The sequence below is a fragment of the Pholis gunnellus genome, assembly GCF_910591455.1.
Source record: "Pholis gunnellus genome assembly, chromosome: 22".
Classification (NCBI taxonomy): Eukaryota; Metazoa; Chordata; class Actinopteri; order Perciformes; family Pholidae; genus Pholis; species Pholis gunnellus.
This window is the reverse complement of record NC_136549.1, coordinates 11,843,187-11,869,761: the sequence shown is the minus strand read 5'-3', so window position 1 is coordinate 11,869,761 and position 26,575 is coordinate 11,843,187. Positions and strand designations below refer to the sequence as shown.

General features: G+C 42.7%; 1 protein-coding gene across 1 annotated transcript in view; it reads right to left on the bottom strand.

Annotated features, from left to right (window-relative positions):
• iqsec3a (IQ motif and Sec7 domain ArfGEF 3a) overlaps positions 1 to 21,199 on the bottom strand; it is a gene marked incomplete at both ends in the record, with an annotated part of 78,663 nt that extends 57,464 nt beyond the window's left edge. Inside the window, 2 exons of the mRNA XM_079183400.1 lie at positions 5,232 to 5,312; positions 20,535 to 21,199. Of these exons, the coding sequence (XP_079039526.1) occupies positions 5,232 to 5,312; positions 20,535 to 21,199 (746 nt within the window). The remainder of the gene's footprint in view (positions 1 to 5,231; positions 5,313 to 20,534) is intronic.
• Positions 21,200 to 26,575: the final 5,376 nt, after the last annotated feature.

Genomic DNA, 26,575 nt, shown 5'->3' with positions numbered 1-26,575 from the left:
TGCATATGTGTGTGTACAAGTCGTTTGTCAGGAGCACAGCAGGAGGACTAATTTAAAAAGAGGTTTTAGATGGTGAGCAAGATGTCAGTCTTTCTTTGCACACGGTGAGCTGGTGGGGGAAAGCAGTCGGTTTGGCAGCTGAATCGCCGACAGGCTCAAGTATAATGCCAAAAATATGTGCTGCCACCTGCCAAAGGCTGACTGGTCCGTCTATATTTAACTCTGTGACCAAAAGAGTGAGTGTTTACTATCCAATCAGCGCCATCATTAAGCGGATGACTCAGCCATGAAGAGAAATTGTTACTTACTTGAACTATTATATAATTTTGTCCAAGTGCGGTGGAAGCATGAAAACAGTGGTACTGTGTCAGACTTTAGGTAAACTAAGCCAAATTCAAACTGCAAGCATTAAGACTTCAAACATTTTGTATGCAAGTAGTGGTACATTCCAACATTGTTCTGGTAGACATTAGTCTGTGTGTCTGGGATGCTATTCCAGAAATGTGCTCTGATAAATAAGGTACATATTTTGTTTTATTTACACTTGACAACTTGCAGGAAATGAAATAATAAGTTTATAGTTTGAATCCAACTAAGCTTTCACTGCCTGGCCACTTGCCTCATTCGCGGATTAATGATTCCCCTCAAAGGTCAGCACTTGTCAAGATGGCTTGCTGTTGTTAATTTACTTTTTCACGGGCGAATCCACTAATCACATCATATCCATTGGGATTCATTGAAATCGATGCAGAATTATGGCATTTTACATGCTGATGTGACCAGGCCTTAAGTGAGGCACAGGTTGGACTGAAAGTGCAGGTTTCAACCACCTGTACCATGAAATGTGGATAAAAAAAAATACCACATTGGCCAAGACCAGACTTAAAACCTACACTATTTATCTAAAGGTAGTTTGGCGTCCAACACCTTTGATCCGTCTGCATCTCCTCTTTTCTGACTGGTTTGGATTTAATATCAGAAATGAATGAACATTACCTGGATTTACAAGATAATGGCTCTTCTTGAAAAGCTAGCATCACTAATATTTTGTCAGTCCATATGGCAGTTATGTGCCCTTTCGTGCTCTAACCGAGCCAGATGTTCCACCAAACACCTTATACGTTTTAAGTGACAACTCCAACCAACCCTAGCCAACCTTTACTGGACCAGATCGCTGAGAAAGCAGCTGCACTCATAGCATGTACACATCCGTTTGTGTTTGTGATGGAACAACACTGCCGTTATCACCATTTTTTTTTCTGAAGTGGGAGTTCACATGCAACGGTTTCGTTGTAACACTTGAGAAATGATTTGGATGAGATCCCATACACTCGAGTAAACTTCACACAGTGGCACCAAACTGTGAACATAAATTTGTGCTTTCAAAAGTCTTTATCAAGAGCGAGCAGACACGCTTTCTTGCGATGTTTTCCTCATCAGTGTACACATATTGTCACTTGGAAAATCTGGCAGTATTCATGAATGAGTGTGTAGGAATGAGCATTTGTATGTGAATCTTTTAGATACTCAAATACAGCCAGCACCATTGTGCTCTTTTTCATCCTAAAGACTGGAGAGGCTTCATGTTCTAAAAGTGGACTCTTGCAAGCACACAAAAACACACAGCAGCCATTTAAAAACCTAACGATTCTACCTGCGGCTTGTCCACCAGGCATATTCCTGAGTGTCATTATTTATAGCTCTTCTGCTGGGCCATTCTCCATGCTAGAATATTCTAATAATGCTTTCCTTCCATCTATTAGGGTTCTGGGGCCCTCTGTGTTGACCACAGCAGTTCTCAGTTTTGCTGCAGAGCATAAAGTTAAACGTAAGGTCCCTTATGGAACTGTAAAAGTAACAACAAAACTCCCGTGTGCAATTTAAGAACACTGCAGCAGAAGATGGCTCACACTACTAATTTAAAAGGCTGTGGCCATCCCGCAACCATCAGCCCCTTCCACGAGTGATTATAGATCTGACTTGGTGACCCTGAATACAAATCCACTATAGTCCCTAAACCCTCTGGTGCCTCCTTAAAGCTTGGCAAGAGTGACCAGACTTGTCAGGGTGAGATTCCAACCTCCGTAGGGTCCTCATTATACGTGACAGTGAAATCCTCAACTCTCTTTTCAGTTCACAACTTCCTTGCTCATTTAAATGATCCCACATACACCGTGTTATTACCTGCTTGTTTCCCGCATCCTAGCTGATCGGACAAAGCCCCCCCCCAGATGCAGACAGACGCAAACCAAGAGCAAGCACGGCTTCAAATTAGTAGAATGAGTTGTTGTAGAAGTGCACGCCGGTGCCCTTTTCTGAGCTGACCCCTCTGACTCAGAGGGTTGAATTGCTCTCAGTAGAAAGAGCGGCGCAAATGAAATATCAATGATTGCACTTTGTCTGCCAGGTTCAGTGTGTGAAACAAGGTTTCATTACATCCTGAAGTGGAGGCAGCGCACAACGAGGCAATGAGTTGGCCTTTATATATGTTAATCAGGCCTTGTTAAGTGGCGAGTGGATCCCCTCAATCATGCGAAATAACAAAATGCACACGCGTTTAATTTTTATGAGAGGCTTTTGTCGATTTTTGCAGGGTTTATAGGGGTTATAGCTGCTGTTTGCATTCAAGAAATTGCATTCCTTCTTCTGGGAGTAAAATCGAAACACACACACACACACACACAATACACATATTTTTAGATTGAGTGTAACTGACACTTTCTGAAGATATCATTATCTTTTATGTCTGTTGCGAACAAATATCAATAAATCCGCTTAGAATTCATAGAAAAAGGTGCTCCTTATAACTCCGGAACCTGCATTACGGTCCTCACTTTGTTTTACATCCGTGGGTACAATGCACCAGGAAATGCTAATAGCTAATTCTGCATACTTTTAATCATGACAATTTGCCAAAATGTAAGAAAATTATAAGCTAAAAAGAAAATGATGCTCTGGGATTCAGAGAGTTTTAAGTTTTGTGACTCTACTCTCCTGCCAGTCTATCATTATGGATCCCCCTGCTGATCTAAGGGGTGTGCACAGTGTTGTGTGTTTTCCTGGAGCATGTCAATTATATAACGACTGCTGTGTGTACCGTAGCGACACACTGGCACACACGGACATTAACACACACACACACACACACACACACACACACACACACAGATAGACAGGGAGCTGTTCTGATCACTGCCAAGCCAAAGCATGCAACATGATAAGAACTTTTTTTTTTTTTTTCACATGAACACAGATGCATTACATGTGTCAACAAGAAGGCTCACCAGTTACCAGCATGGGAAAGACCCTACAGTACACACATCAATGCATTATGGTAGCTTTTTTTACATTGCATAGTTACACTTTTGTTACATGGTTGTATTCATACATGACTCTTTCAAACTTTACGTGACCACAGTGGAGAGACAAGCCCGAATGAAGTGACCATGGCTGGTGATGGATGCGATGGGGTGTGGGTGCTATGTGGAGTCATGTCGCCGTGATGTGATGCGGTGATGCCACGTGAGTGAGTGATCGACAAATTACTGACAACAATGCGGAAATACAGAAATCAACAACAACAGAATACAGCTTTTAAAAAGAGATAAGACGCGACAAGAACAAAAAACAAAAAAAGAAAGACACAACCACAAGCTGCTTTCTGTGGAGGCCCCAGAGAGTCCTGCTTTGAAGTGGTTTGCTTCAGAGGTTGGCAGTAAGGGGAGTTGGGTGGGGGGGGGGGGGGTTGTTTTGAGGAGTCACAGGGGTTGACAAGTTAGCAGAGACCTTCTGTTGTCCACTTTGTTAGCACCTTTAGCTAATGGCCCCTAAGCACAAAGCAATCACAGAACAGAACAGCACCAAGCGGCTTCTATCGAGCAAAGTTCAAGTTGCTGAACTACGGTCGATTCTTGTCCCTCCAGCTTTGATTTTATGAAAGTCACTCCCGTTTGGTTTTAACCACTGCCTCTCCAATCTCATGTATTTAGAGGAACTGTAAGAGACTTGGGTTTTGAGTCGGTCGTTTGAGAATTTATCTGATAAATAGCTTTATGAAGCAGCTCTTTAAAGTGTCAAACGAAGCCAATAATAAGAGTTCACTGCTCTGACTTCAGCTCTACGTTAACCGAATGGCTGATTTAAAAAAGCACCTCTGAAGTGTTTACAGTAGGCCTGCCACTTATTTGCCATTAATACGTGTTTGCTTGTCTTCTATTTTCTGCCAAGTTCATACAATGCAGTAAAACATTCCTGTGAAACTAGCAGTCCACAAAAAACAAACCATTTCCGGGCGGATGGCATAATTGCTACTAATGCCAGATGTCATCATTTTCAGTGAAACTCCAGAGTGCACTTTGTTTAATAAAAGCAGGAGGCAAACTCAATTTTGCGCTTTCAATTCTGCTTGAAAAGAGCGAGATAATACCTTGTCAAAGGCGGTTATTATTTCTTTTTGTACTTGCTTATCTAATTCTATATTTTCCAGACTGCCCATTGAACATTAAATATCAATTATCATGCCCCCGCAAAGCTGTCGTACAAAGGCAGAGGTACCACAAGCAGCTAACTATTAGTTGGTTCATTTTTCATATTCCTCAGGACGGTGGATGCAAATTATCACATCAAACTAACATCCGAGATTTAGAATTGTCTGACTTTGAATACTTCTTTTGCAGTGAAAGAGACTTCTGGAATTGATGTGCAAGTACACACGGTTGGATTTCCACTGGATTTATCGCTGCCATGTGCCAATCTGACATGAAGAGATAACAGCGTAATCACCCTTGCTTTGCTTGCTAAACTCAATGTAATATGTTTCCAATTACAAGCAAGGACTTGGCCACTGTCCAGGAAATTGGATCTCGGTGTGATTGATTTAGACATTACTATTGTGGTGATTCATCTTGATAGTCTGACTCACAAGCACTAAAACAACCTCAAAGCCTCAACGAGACCCAAAACCCAAGAGAGTCTCGCCCTTATTGGCTCATTGTGATCATGGAGTTGGGAGAAATTCATATTGTCCCTGAAGCATTTACAACCACTTCAACTTAGATAACACTGCTGGGGTAGTTGTGTTCCCTAAAGAAGTTCCTGCAGCACCGCTATTAACAGGATGCACGATACGTGGCTGCAATTCAAACTTACAATAAAATAAATTGTTCAAAGTACGGAAAGAAGTAAAGAAAAGAAAACATTGTGCAGATGTTAGAAGGATGCAGTGGTCTTACCTGGGGACACAGGCAGTAGACGTCTCCCCCTCAGGGGCCTCTGGGGCAGGGCAGCAGAACTGGTGGAGCACTGTTTGGTTGCTGTGTGATGAAGAGTAGAAGCAGAATGATAGAAACTGTGAAAAGGAGGTCATCATGTTCTGAACGTTTTTCACTTCCTGTTTCAAAAACTAGCGCACTAGGCAATGTGCTGTTCTGTTCAGAGGAGTAAACATGTGGGATGGTAAGCCATCAGACATTGTACATTTAACAAGTAAAACTGTTTTTTAAAGAGTTTGAAAGAAATACCAGATGGCACAGAACACCGGCCCCTCTCCAAATAAACATCATATCTGACTACATGATTTTGGATTGGGAACTTTTTCATTTAATGTATACGCTGCTTTTAGTGCTACTATTCCATTTGAGCTGTATAAAATGTTTACTAGTAGTAGTTTCTACTTTAATAGGGGCTAATGTGGATACAAAATGAATACAAAAATCTAAAAGTTGAGATGTTTCCTCTGGTTTTCCTTCTTATTTGGGTCTCATTTTCCAGGTTATATCCATCCCTTGGAATCAATTCTTCACCTGCCCCTCCGTGTATTTCCCATTTAAGCTCATCACTTGACCATGTGCCTCCCCTTCACACCTGCTTCCCATTAGTCATCAGCCCCAGTATATATTCTCGTCAGCAATCGCTGTTTCGCCAGATTGGCTCCTCTGCCTCATGGCTGTAGCGACCTGCTTCTCCCTGTTGTTTGACTCTCTCTCACCAAGGAGCAGTTGTATCACACTCACACAGCTGCAGCATGCGATGTCTACTTCTTTCTGGGTCCACGTGTACACAATGCTGCTGCGGTGTTCACTTATAGGGACATGACAACGAGCGAATCACAAAGTGTTTGGTAAATCCCACGTGGAGGGGAAAAAAGGAGATTTGGGATATGAGGATCTTGCATGAGGCCAAGTGTGTTTTGATGAGAAGCAGTGAATGTGAACACTTTATTTCGGTATAAATATAGTTCACCAACTGATTCCTCCCTTGCTGCGAAAGAATTAAAATACTTTAGTTCAAAGTTTTATCCTACAACTTCCTATAATGTTGAGGCTGTCCTCACATTTTGGCAGATTTGACAATTTGCAGGAAGTGTGGCTACTTCAAATGTGATACTGAAATGTAGCAAGGAAAGAGCAGGGATATCAAATTTTAATGTGCATGTGAGAAAGCCATGAGTGCATTCACTTTCCTCTCTACATCCGTGTGTCCTCCCTCTCAACCTGGACGCTGCCTCGCATTCTTCACATTCTTGATTTTACGGCCTCATCCATCTCATCCTTCAGTATCATCCCTTCCCCCCACCCCCACACACTCTTCTCTCCTTCTGTCCCCTTTACACAGATTTTCCATCACTCTCTACAACTCCCCATCCCCCCTCCTTTAATCCGGGTCCTACAGGCACGGTGTGTGCTGTGCAAGAGAGCTGTTTGCTCGATTACTCTTGCTGTCAGAAGATGTAGCCGGTGAAAAGAGCAGCCGCTTTCCATATGCCGTGTCCTCATCCCTGGACACGGGACATGGAGAAAGACGGAGAGGAGAGAGGTGAAACATAAAGAGGAGAAAGCAAGGCCCACATTCCCAGCAGCAACCGGCCCTCCATCCCTTATCGCTCCCCATGTTGCCTTTTGATCTTCCGCCCTGCAGGACATCTGCCTGCCCTCATCTCTTTCTGCTTCCCCTCCTGTCTGTCCCTTGGGAGAGGACAGAGAAAACAAGGTGACCTCTATGTCTTCCTACATACCAGCAGCGTGACTGCTGGTTCACCTCAAGAACACTAAAATCCGTTCTTTGTGCTGCAAACTGAAATCGCTCGATATACAGAATTTTTCGGCTATAAGCCAGAATCTAGAAAGTTGATCCTAAAGGTCTTTTTTTGTGCCGCTGTGTAAAGGTTGGAGGTTGGGGGGTATTTGACAGCAACAATAGCAGACAGTACAGGGAGGGTGTGACAGCAAATTAATTCCCATTGTTAATGGCTCCTCTAATTGTGTTTGCCTTAACGACCATGACACCGCTGTGGCCGATTTTAATAGGTCGAGAACACAGGCGCTCTCTGAGGGGACGCAGATTACAGCGAGCGTTGGAAACAGCAGACCCCCTTGCTCACGCAGATAGAGTACAAGTGTATATTCTGCAGGACAAGGTATGAAAACATCGAGGTTAATGGAATAATCCGTTGTGTTGCACTGATGCTGTTGTCATTTTATTTAACTGCTGAAAATGTACAGCAGACATACACAAACCTAACCTTGAGAAGGTTGATGTCACTTTCATGTATGTACGCTAAACATGGAGCTGGAGCCTGCAGATTAGTTTAGCATCAAGTTAGGGGAAAGGGGTTAACAGCTGGAATTGATCAGTCCAAAGACATTTATTTTTTACAAAAAAACAAATTTAAAAACTTCATACACATTGTAATAATATGTCCGGGACTATATTTTGGCCAACACAGTGACTTCCTGGAGTCTCCTCGACAGTTACTGTCCAACGTTGCGTCCATAATCCCACAGTAAGATGCTATTTAGTGCGATAAAACAGTATGTGAGATTTTTTTATTGTGTCCGAAACCCATAGTACGCATGTTGCATACTATTTCAGGTGATATATTACAGTATGCCATCACCGGACACTTTGCCGGCAACAATGCAAAGCGGTAGCGACGACAACATTCATAACAGATGAACTCTAACTCTCAGCAAGTGCACGAACAAATGTATTTTCCCAAAATGATAGGTAATATGATTTATATTAGAACAGTATTTCTAGGTGTAGTAACTGTGTTAACATTACTCCTTATATGCAGATAAGTACAACACATGTTTAATTGAGTACAAAATGGCCAATACTTTTCTTGTTTACCCTCCAGGTTTTAGAGCAAGATGGCCAACTTAAACTAATTCATCATTTTTAAAAAAGCACAAAAATGCTGCCGGCTTTACTTTACACTTATTAACTCATCCATCTCATACGAGATGATCCTGCCACTAGTTGTGCATCATCTTCATGCTGCGGTTTCAAATGTGTGCATCCCACGTGCACATGCCTCTGATATTGTGTGCTGACCAATAAAGACCTCAGACACACACGCCACAACCTGCTGAGTCATCCTGTTCTTGACAACAGCGTTTAAAAGAAGCAGAGCTCATTTGAATTGAATCAATGGGTATTATTGGCAAGGAGGTGCCGCGTGCAGCGGGGTCAGATGCCTCTAATGATGAGACGGTGCACGGACATAACTGACATATACACCCTTTGCCAGACTGCATCAATAGGAAAGTGTGGTCACATCTGAATCATTGATTTCCCCCTATTTGAGGAAAAACACCTCACAGGAAAGTATTATGGGATAGAACTCTTTTCATCTTAACCATCCATCTCTTTCTGCTTTGATCTCTGGCTTCTCACAATTGTCTCTCCATTATTTTTCTGCCGTCTCTCTTCTCACCTCTATCCTTACACTCAAAAACAGCCTGCAAGTGTTTTATAGCAATTTGAGTTTATGAGGGGACCTTTTCTAAAAAAAGGCACACTGCGCGACAGAGATATCACGTACGCGACCAAAACTGCATAAAAGTCAACTATCACGTCGTGAATCATGAATCTGTTCGTGTGCAAGTCGTACTGATATGAGAAGACTAGAGGCTATGATTTCCGAATTAATCTCTGCATCATTGTGACGATAATCCACCCATTCCCATGTTCGGGATTATGCAAACATTTCTTCTGCATCAACATGAATTCGTCTCCAGTAAATTTGCAAACCCTTGCCTCCAGTTTTCAGACACACCCCCTTCGAAACTGTTTGATCGATGCGGGCGCTGAAGATTAAATTGAACTCACACGACCTGCTTTCTGATCTTCCACACCATTGACTCAGTTTCCCTTATGGCCTAAACTTGCTAATACCACCTATAAAAAAAAAAAAAATCTATAAGCTTTTATAAGCTCTTCCACACACTGGGTCTGTTTGAGGGTGAGCGTAATCTGTGCACCATGGTTTCATTGTATTTTGTTTTAACTTCTCGTGTCTAATGTGTTTGTCGATGCGCTCCTCCTTGTGTTGAATTCAGCTTTACTGTGTCAATAGCTCTCCGGCTGATCCAACTTGGCTCGTGGCGGAAGAAGATCCGTGCGCACTGAAGTGATACAATTTGAAGCAGGGGACGGTGAGAGAAAAGGGGGGAGAATAGAGGGAGAGGGGATCAAAGCTCGCAATAAGTGACGGATTAGTTTTCACAGACCATTTCCTGGGCACTCAGGAAAAAAAGAATAGCTGTGAACATGCTCACTCATTGAAATAACATAAATGCAGTTTAACAGTCTGCCCCTGAAGGCCACACATGGTAAAGACACAATTGATCTCGGATGAGGCAACCATATTAACAAAAGTGGTTCGGCTAAAGCGTTTAAGGTTGCATGGCTGCTTGCTTTTTGTTTGCTTGTTGCCATTATTTCTTTCCCATGTTTGTTTTTATGCAACATTTTGGATTAAATGCATTTTTGAGTCAAGGTCAAAGTCAAATCAAGAGTTTAGTATGTGAAAGAAAAACATTTAAATATAATATAATAGTAAGGTGAGTTAAATATAAATCCTTCGTTTGAAATTGGCTTTAAAACCAACAAACTGCCAGGTCAGCGTATTGGTGAAAAGAGAACAAGGTACTTTAGCTTAATTTAAGTCGGCTAATATATTACATACCTTCCACAAGTCAACTCATCTCATGGCAGTATTACTAGAAGCACTATGATCATAGTTAGCATTTTTTTTGTATTACTTCACTTCCATTTGGCAGTAAGTGCCGGTTTATCACTATGTTTTACAGGCTAGAAGTGTGTACGGTTCGCATTTCTACGTGAGGTTAAAATGATGTATTAAACATTATTGTGTGGTGGATTATCAGCCGAAAAATATCCTTGAACTAAATCAGACGTCTCTTGTATGAGCACTGCACCAATCTTACACACACACACACACACACACACACACACACACAGTATACCCTCCTCGAAATTCGGTCCTGAAAGCCTACCGTATCAATTCCTTTACACACACGCACAGTGAGTTAAAAAAAGCTTCCTTGAAAGGTTTACGTCAGCACGGACTCTTGGGCCGTCCCAAGCGGCTTAGCTCGGCCTCTGCAAGCGAAACCGAGAGAGCTGGAGATGGACGAGAGAGAGCGGGACCAGCTTTCCCAAGAGGAAGCTAACAAAAGAGGAAGAAAAAAGAACTTCGTCCTTGTATCAAATCCCTTAAAAATCTCCTGACGGTGCCCGGCGTCAGGAAAGCTGCAACATTTGAGCTTTATTCCCACTATCTCTGTCTCATTGTGGCCTACTTCACTCCACTGCAGCACTTGACAGGAAATATGAAACAATTTCGCCGTCAAGCTCTGCATTTATGCTGCATCACTTCTGTCTGAACAAGATGAGCCTTTTTCTCTTGAGATTGTGAAATGTTACACACTTTTACACACGTTACGTCATTGGGATCTGTTTGGATATGGGCAGGCACTCTCGAAAACAATGTTTGGCAGTTGATTGGATGATCCATCTGTCAATCAAACTTCTTGCCGATCGAGAGATGGCTCTTCTGTGAACGAAGAAATACTCTCCAGGTCTGACATATAAGTGATGCTATTGCAGCATCAGCGCTAACCTCTGTAGGAGCCACCATCGATGTTTTTCGACAGTGGTTTCACTGTGTCGTCACACAGACCTAAGCCACGCCTTTAGCCCCTCAATTGGTCCATGCTCTGGCTTGCTGGACACAAACATGTGACTTGAGGCCTGATAATTGATTTTCGTGCCAAGCAAGGTAACATGTTTACAACTTATTTATGCAAATCATTTGGTAACCATCCTATGCACGTACGCACAGGTATTTCCCCTGATTAATAGATCAAAAGCTCTAAAATGTTACTCTGTGTAACTGTCCAATTACCAAGTTACCTGTCAGTCTGACTTCATGTTTACTCCTCTGTAAAAAGTGAGTGTGAACAGGAACCAGAGCTAAAATGCAACATATTCATCGGACACATTGAAGACAGAATGTTTTCATTACCAAATATCCTCAGTGTATCATGAGCTAGAGTTCTGTAGTAAATTACAATGATACACTATTTAAAATATCAATGATAAAAAAAACTTTCTTGGCTTTCAACATTTTACGCTCTTCTTCCAACTCAGCTCCCAACTGTTGGTCCCCCTTCAATAAAACTGAAAAGAGAAGCCTTTGACAGAGGAGGCAAAATAAGCATAGAGGGAAGGAGCTGAGCCCGGGGGGGGAGAGCAGGAGTCAACCACTTCCTGGCGCTCACTTGTCGGAAAGAGCTCCGTCAGCTGAAAGGGTTCAAGACTGACACTGAGCTGGATTTATTTCTAGAAATAAAAAAATATTCTGTACTTTAACCAATTTTTTTTATAGTGTGACAGATATCTGGGTTTTTGAAGTTCATGCACAGACATCACAGAGAAACCGTTTTCTTTTGCCACAAAAAATAGAAATGCTTGAAACCATCATTAGCTAGCTACACCCACTACATGTATTCTCATTCTCATTTAAAATGCAGTGGGCATATTTGGTGGAGCAAACTAAATAACTTATTTTGCTACTTATCATCTGAGTTGTAGAAGTCTTTTTGATAACAAGATTGTAGTCTTGTTCTTCGGCTAAAGGGGTTCAAGACTGAAACTGGGCTGGATTTATTTCTACTTTATTGGTCCAAATGAAGTAAATAAAAAAATGAACCGGGAACTTCTATTGTGAAGAATTTCAGGAAAATGTGTGTGTGCCTTTCTTCAGCTTCTGCCAGGATGTCAGCTTTGTGTTCATCTAATCAGGCCCAGGTTTCACACGGAGTAAGGATCAACAAATTGAGAGACTTGTCGTTAAATTGTCAGCATATATGCTGTATTATGCTACAATGTGTCTTTTTGTAACTTTTTTGACTGTTGGTGTTTAATGTAAAAAATGTACCGTGGCTCGGAAAAGGTTGAAAAACAGTGACTTAGTGTACCAAAGCTAGCAACTAAATAATATCCTGATTTGTAGCTAATGCTACCATGTGAGTAAGCAGACATTGTGTGGTACAGAAGTGTGTCACCATGACTTAAAACACAAACGGATCCATTTCAAGTAGCAGGGGGGAAAAAAAGAAAGCACGAAAATAGCTGTCACTGATTTTCCCATGAAAGCAGCAGTTTTTCCCACTGTTGTCTCTCCAGCTGGTGCCTCCACTATCGAGCAGTTTTATCAGCTCATATCGAGCATCAACACTACACTGCGTTGCTGCAGGGCCATCTGCTGAAGACTTGGCACCGGGTCAAATTTCACAGATTGTCCCCATGCTTCACGCTGATGCTTGACAGCTATCAAACTGACATGGTTGTCTTATACCAGCCGGGGCTTTGGCTGATGAGGAAAATCCCATCAACCAGATCGGCAACATCAATTTTCTGCTGAAGTAAACGTAGTTTGAATGACACTCCCGGTTTCCCGCACAAGGACGTAAAAGAGCGAGGAAGAAAAGGCATGTAGGCAGACGACGGGGGTGGCATGACAAAAAAGACAAGAAAGCAGATTTTTCACCACATCATCCACATACAACAACGTCTTTACTCCAGTACCCACACGCGTGACTCATTCAGACTTCATGTCCTGCTTCTCTCATTTGCTTCTTTTAGCATGTGCTGCTGAAACCTCCAGTGACATCACTGGTGAGAGTCATCAGCCCCTCCCCCTGGCACTGCGTATACCTCATGATGTAATCCTGGCATCAAGGGGGTTGACAGACGGGGCCGTTGATGATATAACCACAGTGGAGGGGAAGGGCAAGAAGCTTTAATGGTCATCTGAATGGGATGACAATCTATATGTGGCCAAACCAAATGCGTATTAAATGTCACGGGGCACACGCCGACAGGGCGCATACAAACACACACACACACACATGCGGGTTAGTCATTTCTACCTGCGGCTTCCACAAAAATATTAAGATCTTCATTCAACCAAGCATTTAATGTGAGGTAACAAAACCCCTATTTGTAATATTATGCAGAAAATGACTGCAGTAAAGCACAAACAAGCAAGTATATTCATTTTTAAAGTGACATATGTACATGAAAAGAAAGTAATTGGATGAAGGAATGTGTGTCCGCAGGTGTGAAGAATGCAAATGAATGATCAAGTATTCAGGGAAATTAGAAGCTAAGTGGATGCATCCTCTACAATAAATCACGGTTGAGCCTTGGTTGAGGCTTTGTGTGATGTGTTGAGAAGACCAGGAAAGCCGATTGGACATGCTGTGCCTGTTCCGATCAGCTCTGCAGCGCCTCCAAGCCTTAGGTGGATGGCTTTGAACATTACTCTGGGTTGTAAAGTTAACCATACCTGACATTTCCCTGGGCAAGTGTGTGCCTGTGCATGGCTCTGTGTGTTTCAGTGCGCAATGCAACAGCAGACATGGAGATTATGTTGGTAAGAGAGAGCAAATTAACCCCAATATATAGTATAAATACTATGTAGTGTGAATATATATATATATGTATTCGTTCAAATGATACATACTGTATATTACACACCTAACATTGGTTATATAAAACAATGTATTTGGCCTGTAAACTATAAATATTGTATTTTACCAGCAGTTCTTTCATTAAAATTGGCCAACAATACAGCTGTTCTCATCTCAATTAACATTTGAATGTCATGATTTTATCTGAATATTATTGAGTATATGTCTCGTGTCAGATCCTGCTCAATAGAACAGAAACACAGGCACGTGACAAATCACAACTACATGTTTCCTTCAGCGACAACATGGCCTCATAATGTAACCGTTGGCCTAACACTCGTTGGACACACACAGATGCACACTGGTGCACGCGGTGCAAAACAATTAGGATTGTCTGTTGAGGGATTTTCAGGGCTAAGCTCTCAGGGGGTGAAATCTCTGCGACAGATGGGTGGACATTTTTCCATAACTGCACACTGTTCCTTCTTTCAACGATCCCTATTCCCTGATCTGCTGCGGAGGTCGTTAGCTCCCTGACCAGTGAGCGTCGTCACACCGCGTTTACTGCCCCATGAGGAACCCCACCGTCTTTGAAGTGCAAACACTGAAACAACACATTTTATTTCTGTGCATGATTTTCAAGACACCTGTATGTGTTAGTGTATGGCCGACACATCTGTTTAATTACAACGCCGCATACTTTAGCAGCTGCTAACTTCCGGCTAATAGCAGATTTTGTGTTGAAATATTAAAGAGGTAATGCATTGCAGAGCCATTAAAAGAGGGTGTGAAATGACGTATAATCAAGTGCTACACTTATCACGTTAGCGCGGCTTTTTCTTACTTACACGATGAAAAACTGTGTGCGGTTATTAAACTGTACTGTTGGGAAGCAGCTCTTAAAATGTAATGTCACTGTAAGATTTCTTTTATGTAACAAATTGAACGATGGCATCTTTAAACATCGTAAAACACATTCATATTTTGGGACATTACTAAAAACGTATTGATGTGCAGGGTTCGATATGAGCACATCTTTGATTATTTAATCAAATTGTCTGCTTACATTAAGCAATCAAATCGAGTGACGACGGAACACTGATATCATTTCCATTTGCAACCGCGATTCTGAAGAAAATATGTAGATTGCGTTCCAATGACAGACACTGTCTGCTGATTTCTCATTACGCCTCCCGTTCATTTGCATGAAGAAGACATGAACTGCATCAATAAGATATGTGAATAATTGACTTCCAACCATGAAGGGGACAAGTCACTATGCAGCTAGTGTAACATGACTAACGGCAAAAGCATATTTCTATGCACAGCCGTTATGTGGGTGTGCAATATTTACATATAAAAGATGGTGTCATCTGTGGCATCTGGAAGTGTCAAGGACGAGGATGACACATCTTTCACTGAGTCGGCATGGTGCCCAAGAGACAGGGTGTTTAAAAAAAAAATCATGGTTGAGCCAAACTTTGTCATTTTGATTGATTGGGAATAATAGAGGCAGAGGACACTGGAAATAAAGTGTTTGCATTTTTGCCAATTTGTGAGAAAAGTGGGGAGTATGTCTTGTCTTAGCCCTATTTTTTAATCTGTCTAATTATTTTGAGTCTGTTTTGTCCTTTTTCTAATGGTCTCCATCATCATCTTCTCTAGTTTTCAACGACATGTCTGGCAACCTGAAAGGTGCAGCAAGGCAGACAAAAATATACAAATAGACGTATTTATATATCAATCAAATGAGCAACAGAAGTGTCCACAGTGAGCCAAAACAAGTGATATCCTTGATTACCATACAGCCACTACAGAAATGAAAAAGACAGAAAGTCATCCCAGATATCCCCTTACAACAGCTGTTCTCTTGTCCTTTTAACACCCAAACACGACACACAGTCTTTCACACACACACGAACACACACATGGCTGGATTACCGACAACTGGGACTGTCTTTCGCCATGCTCAACTTGTGCATGAAAACAGCTAATATTCTACCAGGGAGTCAGGAATCACCCGGCAGCTACATCCTCTGAGAAATGAAGCAATTTAAAAGCACTACGCACCAAATGTGATATTCATGATTTGGATTCCAGCTGCAGCCGAGCAAAGCCACACTGTCATAACTGAGCAGACGTGATTCCCATTCAGACTGAGGGGAGGGGAGGCGAAGTAAAGAGCAGAGGTTTGCAGGAGAGGAGGATCCAGCTCTTGAGTATTGGCGGCAGGATGGGAAACACAGAGAGAGAATATGTCCATTTGAACTCATCACATCCATCATCCACCTCTCTACTCCGCTCTTACTCCCTCTCACTGTCCCTGAGAGACAATCATGCAGCGAGGCAGTGGATCCACTTTTCTTTTTGGCTCCGGGGACAGTTCACCCATATCATCACAAAACAATATATATTTTCTCATTGGTTTGGCTTTACTACGCTGGTTCACTCTCATGGCTCTCATTAACCTCGTTTCCAGCAGCCGGCAGCTGTTTTCAGCTAAAAGCTTTTTATAAATCCTCTGTATGCTACCTGCCCAGCAACAACGGGCAGACAGACAGCTAGCGATGAGCTGGTGAACATAGAGGAGCATTTAGCAGCTAACAAAACAGATATGTACAGTTGCAAGAGAGATTTGAATCGCATCTTTAGCATTCGATTACACCACTAAAAGGCATGTTTGTTATTTTGTTGAATGGGAAAAAAACGATCATTGAATATTGATATAAAAATACAAAGAAAATGCTTTATTTTGGGGGGGGTTTGCATTTAAAAAGGTTTGCCAGCAAAATGTATAAGTATTTTAACAATCATTTTGATTTAATGTGAGTGTAAGCTTGTGAAAAATGTTTTTTAGCAAAGTTTAGTGTGGCTCTAAGGTTTAACCTTGTGTTGAATGCATATGCTCCCAGAAAGTAAGTCAAATATTAAGAGAAATGACCCATAATAAATTCAGATAAAAGTGAGCTTGGCTTTAAGATAAGGCAATAAGACCTGGAGATCAATGCCAGAGTGAGAGCCTGTACTGGAAAATCCGCAGGCTCATTGATCTGAGAGCATCAGAACAAGGATACTGCAGCAGCCAGCAGGCTCTCAGCAGGGTAACTCTGTAATGTATGCTAAGATGTATGTGCATGTGTGCTATCTGTACGTCCCAGCATATGAGATGGCATGCATTCTGCGCTCCAGCTGGTACGAAGCCAGTAGGAGAAAAAAACGAGGTCACAGAGGGGCGCAGTGGGAGTCACGGCCTGTGCGGAAAAAACATGCGGGCTGCCAGGTGGCATGTGGCATATTAGGGTTTGTGTGCATTAGTGAGTGTTTTGTGTGTAAGTGCAAGAGCTTAAAATATCTGTGAGAGGCAGAGAAGCAGTAGAGAAGCACCTGCAGCTATATGAGGATCCTGGGATTTCCACCTTAGGCAATGGGATTGCTGCCTATCAGACACGCACGCGACTCTATGCACACAAAACACCTCCTCGCCTACGCTTATTGCCACACTTCTTGACTCCCACCATTCCCGTATTTTAACAAACACGCACCATAGCAACCCCCAGAGCGTGGACAGAGGACCAAAGGACAGGGGGCGGACTGAACGCTCCAGCCCAGCCAGAGGAGATGGGTTAAGTGGGTGAAGAGCCTTATGGTTAGAGGATGGGACTGAATGCCGATCCAGACTGCAGAGGTGGCTCCTGTAGTATAAGACGCTGATTACAGGAAAGGAGAATGGGTCGGTGGGGATGAGATGGTGGAGAAGAAGGAGTTCCGATGAAGTGGAGATGAGGACAGTGAAAGAGTGAGAAGGAATAATGAGGTGGACAACGGTATCATTTGTGAGCTGGGCACAAGGAGGACACCCAGCAATGGAGGCTGAGAGAGTAGGAGGTACAGTTGACAGAGAGAAGCGTAGACAGCATTGCTGAAGGCTTCCCTCAGATCACACAAGCCCCTTAACAATCTTCCTCAGACTGAGCAACACAATTGCAACACTTCAAACTCTCCCTCTGAGAGGTTTGAGCTCACAGCAAAGCAGAAGTCTAGCTCGGATGGAGTCAACTTTTCAATCACATGCACTGTTTACAGCTGAAGGCAGCCTTGCATTTGGATTCTTCAAATTATGCCACTGGAAGAGATCGGGAGTGTATGACGTGAGTGAGTGAGCATTTCATTGTTCATTTAAAGCTTTGCAAATGTTTTTTCCTGCTTTCTTTCAATCAAGCAAAAACACAGATGAGCTGGGTGACAGCTGGAAATCCAGTACATGCCAGTACTCAGGGATTCTTCGTTTACTTACTGGCTTCCTTCTGTCCGTACTTCACTTCCTAACAAAAGAACCTGTCCATGTTATTATTCCTAGCCCCTTAATACCTAAGAATGGCCGTGGCGTTGAGTTATTTGAGATCCTCCAAGAGTTTTTTTTTACTTTTTGTGGAACAGAAACGTGTGTGTCTCAAAGTCACACGTCACTTTATTTACGCTAAGCTAACTTTATGACCTTTTCTGAAGTATGCTCATTGCTTGCTTGATGAGAGTTAGACAAGAAGGTCAATACCGCTCTTTTATTTGCATACTGAATATGAAAGTACCGCTAGCAGCCATGGTAACTTAGCTTAACACAAAAGACTAAAAACTAAAAACTATATAAACAGGAAAGAAAATCATGATTTGTGTCAATCGTAGGAAAAACAAAGTGTTACAAACGACAAATGTCCCAAACTAGCTTTTCCTTTTCCATGTGACAGGCCGTGCTCCCACATTTCCCCCAAAATCTCTAACCAAGAGGAAGACACTTGTAGCGTGCCGCTCACTCTCTCAGGCGCCGGCTCAGTCAAAGGAGTAACGAAAAACGCGAATATTCTGGATAAATATACAAACAAATATACACACAACCCTTATTAGTAAGTTTGTGACATGTCCCTGTCATCCTCCCACTAATAGAAATGTATTACTCCCCCTGCGGCACTGACAGCACAGCGATACACCATCTCGTCTGACCAGGATCAATGTACTAAATGGAAATTACAATGTTGCTTCACGTCTCCTGCTTTTCATGTGTCACTGCTTTTACATTACGGAAATAAGACAGTGTACAGTACGCTCTCTCTGTCGAATTCTCTTCATATCTCTCTCATTGTTCATCACTCTGCAGAACTGTCAGGGGGCATGGTTGGCAAATCACGAAATCAACCCACTTATTGGGTGACATTTATCTTGTACAACTCATATCTTGTGTGTTTGTCCATGTCTGGGTGAATCCATGAGAAAGCAGTTGTTTTTTACTCCTACTATCCTTGCTAATGTGTGCTATTCCTGACCCACGCTCTTTAGGAATTATGTCTTAATGGCACGAATAATCAATCTGGATTAACAGAAACAATGCAAATGCAGCAGAGTGGAACAGACGGGGCTCAGCGCGGTGCGTTGTGTGTGTGTCCCTGTGAGTATGTGCGACTCTGGCAGAGGTAATTCATGTGACCTTGATAGTGGCGAACAAACAGCATTCACGACCGTTCTGAAGCTGCATACAGTGCATTTAAAAAGCACAAGATTTCATGCAAGAGAATTCACAGGCTACAGCTAATGTCTCCCTGTCTTTTATTCCCCCCAGCTATGTTCCTCCCAGTGTGACATCCTTCAGTTTGAGCCTTAATGAGGAACAAGCTGCAGTCCGCACGAGCTAACCTCGATCGGAGGTGTTTTCGTTTTTTAATGTGACGATGTGAATGTGCTGACATTTGTCTCAGAGTCAAAGATTTGCCTTTAGGAGTTTGTGCTTTTACAATGTCACCATGCTCTCCCGGCACCTGTGAAATTGCATCCTCAGCAGAACATGCATTTATAAAAGAAATAAAATGCTCATTACACATTCACAGTGTGGAAACACAAGGAGCCACCGTGACCTCACCGGAACGGGCAACAAATCTACAGGGACGAGTGAAGATGACAAAGATATTCAGCGCGTGATTTAACAAAACTTCTGTTCCGTTACAACTCATCAAAACACACCTGAACTCCTCTGTTTAGTCCCACCCAGTGGTGACAGTCTACCATGGTGCAGAATTAACAGTCCACAACTGTATAAATGCCAGCCATGGGTAGTCAAAATCAATATCTATTAAGCATTCAATTGATTACACACGACAACAACTGAGTGAATAATGTGAAAATACAGGAAGAGCTTGAATTACCTGTCAGAAAATGAAGCCTCAGCTTTTCAGGGGATGTGAAGTTAATCAAAGGCAAATCCAGCACAGGCCCTAGCGTCTGTGATACGACTTTACAGTATCCTCTAGTCGGCCACTTCATCAAATCTTTACTGTCTTGCTTCCCCCTCGAAAATCTTTCAAGAGCTGACACCCTGACGTGGGTGATAACATGCTGTGGCCTTGTAGCTGATGGCCCTGGAGGGTATCAAAGTGTTTACTGGCCAAACACATTCGCTATATTTAGACAAGAAAATGTGCACTGCAAAAATATGCTGACATATTGAGCCTTTAATTTGTTTTATGAGACAGGAGATTAAGAAATACTGTCAATTGTTTGACACGCTGTGTAGTTTCATGTCAATATAAGGTCACGTTGCAAACACTGAGATGAAAATCCAGCAAATTGAAGATGATTTGCATATTATAGGAATTTAAATATATATATATACATATATACACTCATAATACACGGTAAATCTCTCGTTTAGAGGGAGATTTATTTGTTTATTTTTTTTGTAGAGCACACAACATGAAAGCTACTTACTCCGCTTTCCTTGCGTGTCCAACTGAGCGGCAGAGAGTGGTGGGAGTCTGCGGAACCAGGGACTTGCAGCAGGGGCTCCTCTTGTCCTCCTCGGCGGAGTCCGGGCTGCCTTGGCTCGCTTTCGGTGACTGCGGCGAGGTGGGGACGAGCTGCAGCTGCTGCGGGTGGTGGGAGGAAGGCGCAGGAGGGGTCGGATGCTGCTGATGCTGGGCCGATAGACCGGGGATCTGCTGCTGCTGAAGCTGGGCCGATAGACCGGGGATCTGCTGCTGCTGAAGCTGGGCCGATAGACCGGGAATCTGCTGCTGTTGCTGCTGTTGCTGCGGTTGCTGCGGCGGCGGCGGCTGCTGCTGCTGCGCCTGTTGGCCGAGATGAGCCGCAGCTTTGTTGCTCCCCGGGTGCTGATGGAGGTTGGCCGGTGCCTGAGGACTGGCGCTGCGGTGAGTCGGGTGATGGTGGTGGTGGTGAAGCTGGGCGGGCTGCTGGACGTAGTGATGGGGGTCCCGCAACTGTCGGTTCTCTCCTATCAGGTCCTCCACCTTCCGCTCGAGTTCGTCGATGCGTTGGCGCTGCGTCTGGATCAGGCTTTGCTGGTTCTGGACGATAGTGGTTAGCTCCTTCAGGTAAAGAACGGCTTTCATTGGATTATCCAGCAGGCTCTCCATTACTGACTGTAAATGTGGCCGTGTGCCCGACTATGTGGACTTCTCCTTCAGCTGGTTCTGGCGCTGCAAAACGTCGATGGGGCCTCTGAACAGTGCGTAACCGGGATGCTCTGGCGGCCGTCTGACGCCTCTACGCTATGCTGGGGTTGGGTAGTCTCTCTCTCCCCCCCCCCCATTTCTCTCTCTCTCTCCCTCTCTCTCTCTCTCTCTCTCTCTCTCTCTCTCTCTCTCTCGATACTTTGTGAGGATACCAGAAATGGTGCTGATGCAAGGGGGGATCGGCATCACCGGAGTGCGTAGGCGGGGCCGTGGACCGGTGATGTCAACACGCAGGGGGAAACAGTGAAGCTGCACGTTTCACACGTAAATCCACAGTGTTTGCATCTCATTGAAATCCAACATTTGTGAACATGAGCTACTCCCTCTCAAAGCCAAGAAACCAGAGATCCAAGTCTCAAACCTGTTAAGTCATCAAAGTAAACAGTCTAGAGCTGCTCTGTATATAGACAATGAACGGGAGAATGGTTTTGTGGACCCACATCATTTTTCTTTTCTTTTTAATATCCAAATTAACTTGATTCTATTGTAACGTTCTCAGTTGTGAAACACAAAATGTATGGGTGCTCTCCACGTCATCTATAACAATGTTCCAAATTAATTGAGTTTTGGCATCAAAAGTTTTAGCCCTGGTCACATGTAAGGTATTTTAAAATGTCAAACATGTAATAATCCTACAGAGCACAGCTCTGTATTCGGTTGTGTTTTCTGTATTTGCAGTGTTTTTTTTCTCTGCTGTCAAACATGCTTTTTTCAATTGCTCGCGTTCTCAGGCTGCAGTGCGACGGGCTCTCAGCTCCACCGTACTGAGGCCTGTCCACAACAGCTCATTGCTTGATATTGCTCCATTCAGAATTAGTATCTGATGTTGTGGATGTGACTTCAGTATTCAAATTAAAGAAGCTTGAGTTCAGGACGTCCCTTTTGTCCATGTGAATGTGTGACGTGATTAGTATCGCCTGTGGTGCTCTTTTTGTCAAACAGCAGTCTTTGTGTGTTGCATGGTAGCGTATTTTTTGGGGATGTAGCCCTGCAGGGATAGAAAAGAATGGCATGGTTGAGAATGCAATAGCTTCCTCTTAATGATGCTCACTTAGCAGCACAGTATGAAAATGATTTGATGAAAAATGAATCTTTTTTTTTTACTATTTTGCACATTCACATTCCCACTCACCGGTTTTGTTATGCAAAAAAATCCTAAATGTTTTGGGGAAAAACTGTAGTCTGCTCCTGCTCTGTTGAGGGAGCGGTATGATTCTTTTTTGCAAATTGGATCAAAGGAGGCTGCCTTTTAGTCTGTGCCTCGGTATCTCTGACTTTACCAAAAGGGAAATAAAAAACAAGTCAACCAGACAGATAGCATGCAAGCACAGCAAGGAAAGGAAATGGGTTTTAGGTTTGCAGAGATGATCCCTCCTGATACTGACTGAAGTGATAGCTCACTGAGAGAGTGCTCCGCTCTTCTTGTTGCTGTGGTGTGATGCTTTTAAGATTTCCACTTTCATTCAGTTGTTGCATTGCATATGTGCAGGAATATTTACTCCTCGTGGTCTATTGTCAGGTGGATTGTGTTTTTATGTGTAACGGGTCTCTGTGTTTGTCGGTGACAGAATGATTTACACTGTCAAGATGATCGAAAAGGAAAACCTATGTCACTTTTGTTAAAATCTTTTTGAAATCCAGAGGTTGCCAAAATTCAGCATAAGTAACTTACTGTGTCAGGGAAAGGACAATCTACCATATTCATCCACAGGAGGTGGCATTAACAATATGCTGTGATAAATGCTATGAAGATTGTTAAAAGTTTCATCAAAGTTTTTTTTAAAACAGCTCAGAGGAAGTATTAATATCTTATGATCTTGAGACAGTGAAGTATTCGGACCACAGTGAGCCAGAGTGGGTGCAGCCGGGTCCCTGCTTCCATACGGCTGCTTTATAACCTAGTGAAGTGAAAGATGGCTTGCTCACCCGACCAGCGATGTATGGCTGGAAGGAGACAAAAATGAGCTTTGCAGTGAGATTGAAAAAAAGGGGAAATGGTGCCCAGCAGTGACTTTGGTGTTGGGTGACATCAGCAAGGTCCAGCTTTACTTATTATGGACCTTCTGCTGGAAGAGGTGCAACTCACCTTTAACATCAATTACCTCTCGGAGGGGTCTGCGGCCTGAGAGGGTCACACATACTTGATCTGAAACGACACGGACAGAGAATGTCAGTCTGCACCCCAACAACAATGCTAACATCCTGGTTTAAAGCAAAGATAATGTTCACCATGTTCTTAGTTTAGCTTGTTAGCATGCTAGAGTTGGTTAATTAACAAAGCTGAAGCTGATGGGAATGTCATTCGTTTGGCAGGTAAATCAAAGCGTTGGACAAAGAGCAAAAGTCAGCGGATCACCAAAATTATATACAGATAATTCACTGATATTCCGATTCCTCATTCCTGAAAAAGATTTAGAAAGTTTGAAAGTTGGCTGGCGTTAAAGTTTTGCCCGGTCTTCAGATCTTCCTCCGTAACTTTTCATTTCAAAACTGTGTTATATCCATATAGGCTTTCTCCCCAGAGACCTGATTTGTCTCGGTTTTGTGCTAAGTTGAAAGTAGACCAGCTGTATTCCCTCTCATTATTTAGCGGCGTTTGATGAAGAATCTAACACGCACACACACACACAGACAGACAGACTGAGTACACTGTTGTGAACCCAAAGCAGCATTCAGAGAAACCGAAAGTTGCATTTTGAAACAAAAGAGTTGAACAAACAAGAACTCCTGCCTTTGTTTCGAATAGCCATGGCAGTCAGCACCTGCATTCATATTCAAAAAGTTTCCATTTGAAGGGATGGCTGTCATTCATTCTATCCCTCCAGCATTTAAAGCGATTCTCCGCTTGTTCACCGATCTTCCCGACTAGGCAATAAAAGAAAACTACTCCATTCTTCAGCTCTTTTTGGGGCAGCGCTTCTCATTAATATTGATAAGTGGCTCTTTGCATGCACCCGACTTGACTCAGAATACAAAAGATTTTATGCCCTAAGATGAGTCAATGGTTATGGATGTTTTATATGTCATCACTTTGCCTTTCGGCATGCAAAGTTTCAGGAAAAAAAAGGAAAAAAGGAAAGATTTAGTTTTTAAGCTGTCACTGCCATCTTTTGCCCACAAATGATGACAAAGAAGTCAAGCAAGTTCATGTAGTAAAGAGGGGAGGAGAAAGTAAAAATCTGATGGAAAGGAGAAAGGAATTTTCCAAGGACTTTGGAGCCTTAATGGCATTAAGAGAGAAGTGATAAAAGCAGTCGACACGATAAAGCAATTAATGTCAGGTAGAGATTAATTACTCGAAACGCTACACTTCATTAGTGGCGGTGCCAGTTGAGATGTAACTGACACCATGAGCATCTGCACTTTAAATGGTTCAGCAAGTGGCAACAAGTACTGTTTACTATCTACACAGTATACAGCTTTTTTATAAAATAAAAATAAAAGACTATTCTAACTCGGATTGAAGGTCATCTTTTAATATAAACTCGACTGAGAGCCAAGCTCTGTGATGCTACCTGGACATAGTCGTGTTAAATGCATATGTTGGCAGGCTGTTAGGCCAACTCGTCAATTCGCTTCAAGATTTCCATCTTTAATCCAGATATTTAATCCAATAAGAGTGAGAGAAGCCCACACTGAATGTTTAAAATACTGCACACGCATTTCATGAAGTACACTGCTGAGGTGACTTCAGGTAAAAGTCATTTTTCTTCATTGATTTTTCCTGGTATCTCTACACCAAGGAGGAGATGGAGATAAGGTAAGATAAGGGAGCAGAAGCGGTGTAAATGGGATGTGGGTTATGAAGAATAGGCTGCACCTAAAGATGTCAACAGTTAGTCACAATACCACAAGGACTTCTTGAAGATTTGGACAATGTCTTGCATATTTGTGCAAACCTGAACCTCCATGGCCGCTTTGGTGTTCAAAACCAACACCCATCAGCCCCCTCTGCCTCCCTATTGGCCCAGAGGAGCTCAAAAAGGAGAAGGGAGCGAGGCCACGGCACGGTGGCACCTACTGTATTAATTTACACCATTAGAGGTGATGGATGGAAATGTGTGGATGGTGCAGTGCTGGGATTAAGATGCACATTGACAGGGCATTGAACTTTTCCCGTGATGAAAAATGAGGAGATAAAATGTTCTTAAAGGTCTTGATCAAGAACTGCAACACTTTCTTAGATTGGGTGAGAAGTAAGTGTTTTAAAAGAATTAATAGTGTGTGGCACACTGTTTAACACCCTAAAGAATCGTTGCGTTTTACCGCCTGTAAAAATGTATACACCTATAAACAAGTCTCAAGTAATGCTCGAGAGCTGCAGCTCACTCCCATATCGACTCACTTCCCTTTGTAATTAGTATATTCCCTCTTGCAGAGTTCAGGGAGGTGGATATAAGGGGAACAAAGACAGACCAATGCCTGTCACAGGTGGGCGGGGTGAGGCCTGACCTGCTGTGAACCACCGCAGAAGCTGATGAAACAGCCCTGAAACCGCTTTTAGAAAAAAGACACACAAACACAGACAATTCTCAAAGAGCTTCTCACTCTGGTCCACGTAATTGTGTCAACTCATGCAACACGTAAAGTGTTTGACCTCATTCAAGTAAAAAAAAATATATATATATTCAAAAATATATATTACCAACGTATAACATAGCGGATTTTCTTACATAACGTCACAAGCAAGTGTAACAATATTACGTAACAAGTGCAATGTCAGCGTCAGCCGTCTTCTGGATGATAGTCCAGTGTTTGTTTGACTCATCCACCACCCCTCCGACTCCCCTTTTGTGGACTTTCTTGCTTGTTATACTCGTTATACACGTAACCTTCCTACCAAGTCATTTTCAATAATGGTCACTTCATATGCTACGTCGCTTAATCTGACCGAATGCAAAAACGTAGACATTCAAGGTATCCGTGATTTGCAGAAACAGACACTGCGAACAGTTCTTTCCTGGCGAAAAACATTTTAGAAACCTCAATATTGAGTTTTTTCTCAATGCATACAAAATGAATGCCCACTGCCTAATACAGATTCATTGATACAGAAATGACAAAACATGAAATGTGGCTCATTAGTTAACTTGAAGTTTCAGTTCAAGTCAAACCTTTTAGTTGGGTCAAATGGATTAGCATTGAATAACAAATGTGTGCCTTTCTTTGTTTCAAGTCATTTCCGTCTGCTGCTTGTGAATGTTTCATTGAGGTTGAAAAGAGATTCACCTCACGCTCCGAACCCAATTAACACCTTTTGACTGAAGGGAGCATATT